General features: G+C 34.6%; 1 protein-coding gene across 6 annotated transcripts in view; it reads left to right on the top strand.

The window, feature by feature from the left end:
- The window catches only part of GPM6A (glycoprotein M6A), a 300,930-nt gene that overhangs the window by 277,833 nt on the left and 10,757 nt on the right, over positions 1-12,340 (top strand). For all 6 annotated transcript variants that reach the window (XM_069493118.1, XM_069493115.1, XM_069493113.1 and 3 more), the window contains one exon: positions 10,114-10,267. In XM_069493118.1, coding sequence (XP_069349219.1) covers positions 10,120-10,267 — 148 coding nt within the window. In that variant the 5' untranslated portion in view covers positions 10,114-10,119. The remainder of the gene's footprint in view (positions 1-10,113; positions 10,268-12,340) is intronic.

Below are 12,340 nucleotides of genomic sequence, written 5' to 3'. Positions count from 1 at the left end.
AGCCTTTACAGATTGGCTTCTTTCACTTACTAATATGCATTTAAGTTTCCTCCAAGTCATTTCATGATTTGATAGCTCGTTTTAAGTACTTTTATTTTCTTGATTGATTTAAATTGGCAAATAAAAATTGTTTATATTTATTCTGTATAATATGTTGTTTTGAAATATATGTATGCATTGTGGGATATCTGAATCAAGCTAATTGACAAATGCATTACCTCACAAATTGTCATTTTTTTTTGTTGTTATGAGAACACTTAAAATATATTCTCTTAGAAATTTTCAAGAATACTTATGATACATTGTTATTAACTATAGTCACCACGTTGTACAATAAATCTCTTGAATTTATTCCTCCTCTCTAACTGAAATTTTGTATCCTTTGACCAGCATTTCCCAATTCTTCCCCTCTCTCCATAGCTCATTTCCTTTTAGACTGTTTCATTGTCTGGATGTGCCAAAGTTTATTTATCCATTCATCTATAAGGAAAATCTTGATTGATTGTAAGCTTTGGCAATTATGAATAAAGTGCTGTAAACATCTATGTGTAGGTATTTACGTGGACATCAGTTTTCAACTCATTTGAATAAATAGCAGGGAGTCCAATTGCTGGATCATATAGTAAGAATATGTTCAGTTTTGCAATAAATTGCCAAACTCTCTTCCAAAATGACTGTACCATTTTGTATTCCTGCCAGCACTAAGAGTTCCTGCATCGCAGTTACTTTTGCACTTAAGAAAAATACCTCTGATCACAAATAAAGGATGGACTGAAGAAGAAAAACACTTGAAGTAGAGAAAATTTATATTTTTTACTCTATTGTTTATGTTTTTACTGCTTAATGATTGCTGTGTATAGTTATGTCCCCACCATATTAATTCTAACTGCATGAGCAATGATTATTCTTTTAAAGCAGTCTATATTTTAATTTGGTCATGTCATTTGAAATTTAATTTATTGGGATTCTTTTTCCAGTAGCTGTTTTGGGTGTCCTCTTTATATATTATACTGATAGGATCTATCTGGGTCTGTCCTATATTTGCTCCTCCTCTTTCTATTGGTTGGCTAAATACGGTTTTAAGCGGCAAAGGAAGCAAAGCACTAGCAGCTGAGAAATGGGTGTGAGCTGGTATGTGGATGAGTGGGTCTGCCCCTGCAGTCATTTCCTTCACCCAGAACCCCAGAATATTCTATTGGAAGGTATAATTAATCAGAGATAAATTTAGATATTTTCTTTGGTATGATTTACTCCTTCGTTCAGATACGACATATCTTAATAGTATTAAATATATTAATACTTGTTATTGTTTTATTACTTTCTCTGGTTCTTCAAAATTTTTCCTATCCCAGGTCTGAATGCAATTAAAAAAAAAAAAAAAAAACACCCTGTCCCTCACTTTAGTCTACATAGTAAACACCTTAAAAACAATATTCCAACAATATTTTAGCATAGCCTGCTTCACTGCCCATGTTCAAGATTAAAAATTAAAAATGACATCCCCAGTGATTTGTCATCTGAAATTAGCCCCTGAGGAATTCACACTGGTTATTACTCACTTATCACTATGCTTTCTAATGAAATTATATTTGTCTTGGATGTTGAGATGTATTCAATGTGTCAAAATTGTTAAATTCTGCATATGCCTTAGAAAGATAACACTCTAATGTTCTTATCACTCTTACGTGCAAATTTATTAAGTATATACTAAATATTGCATAATTCAGTATATTCTGGGTTTGTCTGCAAATCTGATATCTTAATTTTCTTTGGCTATTTAAAAAATATTTAATAATGAAAGTTAAAATAAACAAGGTAGAAAAGTCCTTAGTAATTGTTCATCCATGACAGAGTTATCTTGCTTGTAGATAATATCTCCATGGCTAGAATTTGTCTTCCATATCAGTCAGAAAGCATATACTTTCAATGGCAGTTTCATTTACTTGATTTTTTTTTTTTTTTTTGCTTCTTATTTAAGTTTTTCTTGATTTCAATTTTAGGAAAAAGAAGTAATATACTGTTAATGGGGAATGTGGGCAATTTTAGATCATTCTTTGGTTAGTTTACCTTATTAAATAGTAGCAACAGTTTGTTTTCTGTAGTTTTAAAAATCATGGCTATATTAGTGTGTGCATTTTCTGGCAATCTTTTTGTTGATCCTTTTCAGCATCATATTTTTAGCATCATATTTCTAGGAAAATATTTACAAGTTGAGAGCACTTCTGGTGTTTCTATTTTTAAAATAATTATATATTAAAATTGTCCATACTTTAATTCATATATTTATCACTAGGGTCATATTTGGGTGTAGACAAATTTCATGTCCATGTACTTCTTTTTAATTTTGCTCTCAAAAAAATCTTTCACATTTCTTGGTCTTTTCCAAGGAAGGGAGGATCATTATTTTGTAAGATCTTGAGATTTGTCAGTTCAAAAATGACATTTGGCTCTCAATAATGCATCAATGTGAGCAGATGACTTTTATAAGTCATATTTTTATTTATCAGATTAATGTGTTAAAATTCAATAAATTATAGTGATAAACACATGATAGGGTGTATTTCCTCAGAGAAGAGCCTCACATTCATATCATGCTTCATTCAGCAGTATTAGTTGAGTATCTACTGTTTCAGGAACTATTCTGGGTGTTAGAGATAAGCAATGAGTACAGCACAGAGAAAGTTAAATGTATTCCTTATCTCAACACGAGAGCTCATGCTTTGATTTCTATTAGCTTTTACTGGGAATAAATAAGTCTGCACAACATGATGTGATAAACTTACCAAAAGAGCACTTGCCTTTCCAGTTTTCATGGCTATCAGTGTGTGCTTTTAGACATTATGTAAACCTGCACATTGGTTGTTTTGGATATTTATGGAATACAATAATTGGTTTTGATTATGTTATTGTTCTCTTAACTAAGAAGAAAAGCATCCTTGAGTACTTTTCCACCTTCTGCAAACTAACATACACAGTAATACCAAGGTTGCTATTTTAATGATCTGATTTTTTACTTTTTTTGTTCTTTAAAAAATGGGTCTCATGTTACATGAATTAAGATTTTATACCTTTATATATAAGGTAACATCTTCTCAGCTCCTACACCCACTGTCTGAATATTCTCTGTGGCTTTATCCCTGTAGTCCAGTGTAGGAAAATGGACTATTTCACAAATCCTTGTGAAAGGGATTGTAATTAACAACTGAGATTGAAGTCTTTAATCATTTCACAATGACACTGGCGATTTTTTTACTAACCAAACCTCACAGTGAAAACTTAGATCATAATATTATTAGCAATTTACATGTGCTCATTAATAAATAATTCAAATAATTTGGAGGTATAGATAAATAGACTTTATTTTTTATAACAGTTTTAAGTTCATAGCAAAATTGAGCAGAATGTATAGAGATTTCCCATAAAGCCCCTTCCTCCACACATACATACCCCCTTCATTAACAACACCCACTCCACCAGAGTGGTACATTTGTTACAACTGATGAACCTACATTGGCGTATCATCACCCAAAGTCCAGAGTTTACATTAGGGTTTACTCCTGACATATGTTCCATGGTTTTTGGCAAATGTATAATGACATGGATCTACCATTAGAGTACAGAGTAGTTTCACTGCCCTAAAAATCCTCTGTGCTCCACCTGTTCATCCCTCCCACCCCTTTAGCCCCTAGCCACCTCTGATCTTTGTACTGTTTCCATAGTTTTTCTTTTCCAGAATGTCATATAGCTGAAATCATACTGTTTGTAGCATTTTCAGAATGTTTTTTCATACAGTCATATGCATTTAATCATCCTCCATGTCTTTTCATGGCTTGATAGCTCATTTATTTTTAGTGCTGATTTAATATTCCATCCTTTATCTGGATGTGCTACAGTTTATTTATCCATTCACCTACTGAAGGAATCTTGGCTGCTTCCAAGTTTTGGAATTATGAATAAAGTTGCTATAAATATAATATTTTTTAAACATTTTTCTGATCACGACATGCTTAGAGTTTGGGGCCATAATGATGACAATGATGATGATGATTACATAGATTCAAGTAATTTGCATAATGACTTAGTAATCTTCTCTGCATTAAGCTATGCACTGTATGATTTCCAGAGCCAACTGTGTTCAATATTGCTAATGCTTTTCCACTTTGCATTTGGAGTGATAGTGTATTCAAGTGTTCATTTGCTTCCTTTTGACCTGGTATTTTCTAGCCTTAGTGTTATGATTTTCAATCAGGAGCTATTTCCTTCCCAGGAACCTTGAGAAATTTTGGTTGTACAACAGGCATCTAGTGAGTAGAGAACAAGGACATTGTTCAAAAATCCTGAAATGTGCAGGACAGTCTCTATAACAAATCATTATCTAGTCCTAAATTTCAATAGGGCCAAATTTGAGAAACTCTGATTTAGAAATTTAGATCATGTCCAGCACTTTACTCATGAATTGATACTCATCCATGCATTTGGCTGTTTCATTTACATTAGTATGCATTTCTGGCTTATCATCTCAATTGCTTTTTTGTTGTTATTGTTGTTGTTAACTTTAGGAATGGTACCCTGTCAAGTCCAAGATTAAAGATCAAAGAAGCCTTCACATCAGGTGTACTCATTGATCTGTGACTGTAATACAGAAGAAGTTCTTAACACTGGATACCCACTAGAATCACCTGTAGAGATTTTTAATATATGGGTATAATTAACACAGGAAAGGCCTGAGCATCTTTTTCTCTCTCAAATTAACCAGATGTTCCTAACGTGTGGCCGCAGTGAAAACCACTAGCAGAGGCTGGGGTCCCAGGGGAAATGTCTACCTAGTGAAACTTTTTGATCACAAGATCTCTAAGCTCTGAGCTCTATCTCTGCCTTTCACAAAATTTAAAAATGTTTCCTTTTGCTGTTAAAGTGAAAACATGATTGGATTGATACTCTTTAAATCCATTCCAAGATGAGAAAATATCATTAAATATATCATTGTGAGATATGAAGTCTGAGCTAAGATTTAGCAAACTATTTTTATATCCTGTGACTTGAAAGAGTTAATGAGAAACAATGACCTGAGGCCAAACTGATAGTATATTTTTGGTTATAAAGAGACTTTGGATATATTAAAACATCCATCATGTTCATTTCACTGAGGTTTAAATCTGCCTTATCTCTGAAACTGTTCATTATATCATAACATTCCATTCAATATATGGCATGTTTTTTAGCAGTTAGTTAATTCATAGATTCAGAGACTTTTGGAATCAGAGTCAGCTGGCTTCTTTTCATCAATGCTGCTGACTTCTAAGGTGTTATTTTTGCCTCTCCTGGTGCGCATTTGATAAAGTTGCCACAGAAAGTCTGTAGCTCAACAGAGTGTGATTTTCTTAGACGTTAAGTCTAAGTTCTTGGTAGTTCAGGTGAAAACCCAATTACCTTTTAAAAGTCATTTTCAAGTTAAATACACTGTAATCTCAATAGCTACCATAACCAAGGAGCAACAACATGTGCCTCCTTCCAAAGAATATGAAAATCTTGCCTCTTGCAGTTCTGTTAAAATTTCTCTACTAAATATCAGTGATTGGAGTATCCAGGTTGACATCAAAACAATAATTCTATGTTGTTTTATTTAATTTCAAGTCTCGAAGGACTAACTCATAAACATTTTGTTGAATTTAATGCTAACAGGTGATAGGCTCCCAATAAATTTGTATTGGGTAAAAACAAAAACATAACAAAAAATATGATACGAAGAAAATACTTCTTTTGACAGTCATTTACATGTTCTGATGAAACAATAATAAAATAATGATAATGAGATATGTTAGATATTAATTAAATATCTGGCACTTGATCCCTATCATTTTATAGCAATTTTGCCATCAAAGTTCAGTGAATTAATTAGTTCAAACTAAGGAAGTTTCACTGACTTTTTTTTCTTCGTGAGTCAGGAAGGGGTGGTCAACATTTTACTACATGTGAGTGACCCTAAATGATGACTGAAATGAGAAAAACCAATGAGACTCCTTTATTTGTATAACTTCTACGGAACGCATCTTTCCCTTTGACAAAAACTGGAAATTAAAATTCAGTGTCTGTTCAAACTAATAAACACCAAATGGGACAGAAGTAGTTTCTTTTTGTCCATACCTAACTTTTGAAAGTGAAAGTACAAAATAATTCATTTTTGCTAAATCAACCTCCTCTCTCTTAGTGTATTGTGAAACATATGTATTGCCCACACTTACGCTAAGTGATTTTATTAATACGTAGGATCTTCCTTTTGTTTATATCACAGCCGTGTGAGAGAAGTATTCCAATTCCAATTCACGAATGAGGAAAGTGACTATGGGGAATTAAGTGCTATGTCCAACTCATAAACTAGTGACCAGGTCTTCTGACTTCAGGTCCAGCAAGTATTTTTTGTCATTTTTTTTCACTAGGTTCTCCAAACAGATATTATCAAGATGAATTTCAGAAAGTGTTTCATCAAAAAACAGAGATTAACAAATGTACACATTGGTGGTGCATGCCCGTAGTCCCAGCTACTTGGGAGGCTGAGGCAGGAGGATCCCTTGAGCCCAGGAGTTCGAGGCTGCAGTGAGCTATGATCATGCCACTGCACTCTACCCTGGTTGACAGAGTGAGATCCTGTCTCTAAAAATGATAGTAATAAAAAATAAATAAAGGCACACATATACAAAAAGGTTTTTAAAATCAGAAGAATTTTTCACATCGTCAGAGGTTTTCCTAATAAAAATAAGAATAATATTAACTTACTTAATGTTCAAATGACTATGTATATTTCATCACCTAACAATGGAAAGAAAGAAAGAAATTTATAATTATGTGATATTTTATTTATGACATATAAATATTTTCTATCTAGAATTATACAAGATCAATTTGAATAATTCTTCAATTTTAGTAATTATCAGATTCTAAAATAAAGCATAAAAAGGAAAGATAGAATTGTTTATATCTTCTTCAGATACTTTATCTTGCAGAGGAAAGAAAAAGATGAGTAAGTACTGTGGTTTCAGAAGTCATACCTTGCAGTGCCTTATAAAGTAGCAGCAGCAACACAGCTTAAAGTGTTCCAATCTGCTTTGAACTATAATTTTAAACCTATTGAATTATAAGTCCCATTCTACCATGAACAGCACCTTCAAAAGGAGCTTTAGAAAAATCCTCCAGGGCATAAAGAAAGAAAAATAAGACAGAGAGGATATAGCCTAACGCATGCTGACTTGACAGTTGTTTTCAGTCCTCCAAAGCCATGTGCTTCAGGCTGCCACATCAAGTTCATTGTCCTTGAGACTATACATCAGCCTTGAAACCTACAAGTGCAAATATCGAAAATGTTAATAAAAAGGCTTCCCAAACCCTCAAAGGAGTTCCATTAACAGAATTGACTCACTTTCAGGGTGGTTTCCAAAAATTTCTAGAGCTTTTCTTCATGAGAGAGAGTTCACTTTGAATAACATTCCCGGACCCAACAAGAATTTCTCGTTCTTTTAATTTCTCCAAACATGAAATGAAATCTAATTCCCTTATTCTATATAGTCTAACACAGGCAAAACATAAATTTTGGTAGCAGTAGTAGTAATCACAATAATATTATCAAAAATAAAAATAACTAATATTTTGTCAGAGCTTCTTATGTACCAGGTTTATGCTAAATGCTGTTCATGTATTATCTCATTTCAGCTTCACTTAACATGGGGTCAATTTAGAGTTGTTTCTGTTTCATAAAGGCAGAAACAGAAGCATAAACAACAGCCTAGACTCAAGCCTAGATTAAAGCCTGTACCTTTAATTAGTGTGCCATAAGGCCCCTTCTATTACCACATAAATGTAACATTTAGGTTAGGGACACAGAGCTCTGTCAGTGCTTGTTAAATAGGTAGATCCACCTCTACCTTTTACACATGAGAATCCAATTGCAAAGCATGAAAAATGACCTGCGTCGTATCACTCAGTGTGTTAGTGCTAGAGGTGAATTGCCACTTGGAGTGTGCTTATCCATGCTTCGGGGCTCAGTGGACCATTCTCACCCAGCCTGGGTGCACAAGGAGTGGCGCAACAGGGTAGACAGGCTTTGAGAAGGGAGAAGTCCTGAGCTGATCCCTGCACTGCTCAGTGAGCTCCCACTATCGAGGCACTTTATTCTGCCTTTCAGAAAGGAGAAAGGACAAAGACCACACATGGAATATTGTCCCCTCTCTCTAGCAGAGACAAGCAAAATGTTTGCGACATATAGTCAAGTGTGTTTCAAGACCAAATATTGACTATATTTCCACATGGATTACTTTTATTCTTTTGATAAGTAAAGTAAGGAGGAAGTGCTGTTACTTCAAATGACTGAAGTCCTACCATTTCTTTACACATATTAACCCTCATTAAGTATTTGTTGAAGACTAAATAATTCCAAAAGTGATGTAAACTTTACTAATTCTAGTAAACGAATAGCCTTTTAATGATATATTTCTTCTCTTTCTTTCATTGATTTGAACAACTTAACATTCAGCAAATTTTATTTGCTAATATTTCTAGACCAGGCTTCATTTAATCTTGGCTGTATAAATACGTCTGCCACATCATAGTTTAAAAACATTCTTGGGACAGACGTTGGCTCCTCAGACTTTCCAAACATTAGCATTTCAGAGTAGAGACCAAGAGGAAGTCAGTTTTGAGATGAGATAAAAACCATATTAGAAAACATGTGTTTAATTAAGTTCTGAGTTTCTGAAGTTCTGTGACATTTGGTAACATATAGGAGAAGGGTTTGAGCTTGGGTCTCGTTAGCTTTATATCCTGCCTCTCTTCATATTTGTTACATAAATTCCCTTCTATACTTAGTCTCAGTAATGTCTGTCTATGTTAATCAAATGACTTTAATATAAGTGCATAAGCTCTATCATGACATTGGCCCTAATTTTACTATTTTTCGAAGTGCTATTTTTAGTATATGAGAGTTGTTAAATGTTTGACTTGAGATTTTACCTAAATCCTGGGGTGAAGCCTTTTGTAACTATTTCCAAAGGGATGAATAGGGTTGAATAAGAGATTTAGTTTCATTCAATATATTTACTAAATGTATTGCTATTTTGAAAATGTGGGTACTTGAGGTGTTAAAGTTCAGCCAAAATACACCATTGCTTTTCTTCAAGATTTCGAGAAGTGTCCTTCTGAAATTCAGAAGAAGAACCAAATATCCATAGAAACTTAGCTTTTGGTGTCTAGGGGCTACATTTCAGACTTTTCTTGATCATCTATCACTCATCTCCTAATACATGCATCTATATGTCTTTTTATCCAGCACGTATGTCATGCTTGAACTAAAAATTCGTATAAATCTATGCTGAATCTACATATCTTATTCAACTCTATCTAGGATATATGAACACTTTATAATCTACTTTATAAATAATAAATATTTCTGAAATAAATTCTAAAAATGTCAAAATTACAATATTTTACTATTAAGATATTTCTATAGCAAAAGTAAAATAACATGAATAAAAGAAGACAGATTCAAAATTCAAAATATTATTAAAAAAGAGTACACACTAAATCATTTTCAGAAGGGAGGCTACTATATACTAATATGATTATATGCTAATATGAATTACCATATTTATAATGTCAATGATAAACATATTTAAGTAGCTTAAATATTTGTAATATGAAATGGTGCCAGTTTAGTCATATATAAATTTATTGACAAGATGCTAACTCATTTGGAATTTTTCACAGTAAAATTCCCCATTTTGCAGAATTTCCTTCAAATATATCAGTGAATATTTTCTAAAGTTAAATAAAAAAACTATGGTAAAATTTTTAACATAAATACATAAATGAAACAGGGATTAAAACATGGATTATATTTTCTTTTATACATCAGAACTTCTGCCAAGATGCGATTTTCCGGCAGGTTTGTTCACTTAACCCACTAGTATTTCTCACCTTCCCCTCCTGTAGTTCTTAAGTGTTGTGATCATGATTTCTGTCCTATAGCCCTAAAAAGCTTCCATACTGAGCTTTGCAGATTAAAGACAAGATTTTTCATTTCCAGTAGATTACATGTTCGCTCTCTCCATTTTTTCTCTTTTGCAGTTTATTATGCTGACATACCTTTTCATGTTGGCCTGGCTCGGAGTCACAGCTTTCACCTCACTGCCAGTTTACATGTACTTCAATCTGTGGACCATCTGCCGGAACACCACGTTAGTGGAGGGAGCAAATCTCTGCTTGGACCTTCGTCAGTTTGGTAGGTGGATACTGGGTCTCTGACTAAAACACCACCCCATATTGCTTTACCTTCGTAACTGCCTCTCAAATATTGTAAATCACTTTGGAATCAGCACTACTTCTTCTACCACAGAGATGAATTTATCAGAGTATTCATTTTTAAGACATTCCTTTTGAATTTTAAAGAAGTAGGAAATGAGGGGTGAATGGAAGCTGATTTCACCACAATACGTATTCACACGTATGTTGAACGGGCCGTCAGGTCACATGTCCTGGTATTGGCAGGTTATAATCGTGGTTTCCCTCTCCTGATTCCTTTGCTCTTTCCCAAACTCAGTATGATGCCTGCATGCTACATTCATTTTCCCAGGATAAACTCCACAAACTGTGAAGTCTAGTGTGAAGATCACCAAAGAAAGGTCTACTTCATTGCTTTCTGAAATAGGGAAAAAAACTTAGCATTTAATAATAATTAAATAAAAACAATGCTAAAGAAGTCAGCAATTCTTTTTGTTATTTTTATTTAGGACTAAAATCTCACATATTATTAATAGTGAATCATATGTACATGGACTTACCATGTATAGACCCTCCTCTAGGTATATGTGTCAAATAGTTTAATTCTCACAACTCAAGGTGGTGGGCAATACTGTTATCTTCTTTTACAAATGACAGAGCTGAGGCACAGTGGGGTTAAATGACTTGTCCAAGATTAGGCAACTGGCAACAGACAGAGCTGGGATTCAAACCCAGGCGGCCCAGCTTCAGAGTCTGTGTTCTTGCTCATAAGTCAACTGCATTTCATTTTGAAACTATTAATAGTGCTGAACTAGAAGTGTGGAAAGTTACAGTCTAATTTCAGTTAACCTATTTGAGATTCTATTTTATCATTCGTAAAAATATGGGAGCTACAGAATTTATAAAAATATGCAAATCACATTTGCAAATGGATTTTCTTTTCACTGAACAGATATTAAAAACCAACATATTAACATCTGGGGACACTCTAAATGTTTTTCTCTAATGAGCTTTCCTCATACTTCAGAAAAGTAGGAAACGTTTCAGTAGATGGGATCTGAAGCCTTTGTGTCTTGCGGGTAAGTAGTCTATAAGTAGCTCCTCTAGAGCCCGCTGCAGCTCTGTGTTCCAAAACAAGGGCCCATCCTCGTCCTGGCAGATGAAGTCCTCAGGCCCCCGGTAGTCTGATCCAAGTGAAAAGCAGATGACATGCTCTGCAGATGAAGTTCTTGGCAAGAGGGAAGATGGACCCGTTCTTCACTGGGCAGGTTTTGCTCTCAGAATCAGGTTGTTTGTAAACAGAGGGGGAACGAAACCTCAGCACCTGCCTCTGGAGGGCACTGCAGAACAGCTGCTGAGAAAACTGTGGCTCGGGCTGCAGTTCTTCCCCCTCAATGTCTTCCTTTTGTCTGGCCATCCTAAAAGTTAAAATTGGAAAGGATGGGACTAGTTTCTCCGGATTACCAGGTAAAATACAAGATGCCTCATTAAAATTTGAATTTCAGATAAACAAGTAACTTTTTTTTAGAGCAAGTACGGTTCCAAATATTGCATGACACGTAGTTACACTAAAAGTATTTGCTTTTTATCTGAAATTCAAATTTAACTGAGGAACAGTGAGGTTATTTTTATTGTTAAATCTGTTAACCCCACTCTCAGAGCCTCAGTTTATCTCATGACAGTGTCACCACCAGAATAGATGAAGGCTGGAGGCTCTATATGTTACTGTCTGTGTTTCTAAAAATACATGATAGGCCGGGCGCGGTGGCTCACGCCTGTAATCCTAGCACTCTGGGAGGCCGAGGTGGGCGGATCGTTTGGCTCAGGAGTTCGAGACCAGCCTGAGCAAGAGTGAGACTCCATCTCTACTAAAAATAGAAAGAAATTATATGGACAGCTAAAAAATATATATAGAAAAAATTAGCCAGGCATGGTGGTGCATGCCTATAGTCCCAGCTACTCGGGAGGCTGAGACAGGAGGATCGCATGAGCTCAGGAGTTTGAGGTTGCTGTGAGCTAGGCTGACGCCACGGCACTCACTCTAGCCTGGGCAACAGAGTGAGACTCTGTCTCA

Source organism: Eulemur rufifrons, chromosome 18 (genome assembly GCF_041146395.1).
Source record: "Eulemur rufifrons isolate Redbay chromosome 18, OSU_ERuf_1, whole genome shotgun sequence".
Lineage (NCBI taxonomy): Eukaryota > Metazoa > Chordata > Mammalia > Primates > Lemuridae > Eulemur > Eulemur rufifrons.
This window is presented reverse-complemented; position numbering and strand designations above follow the sequence as displayed.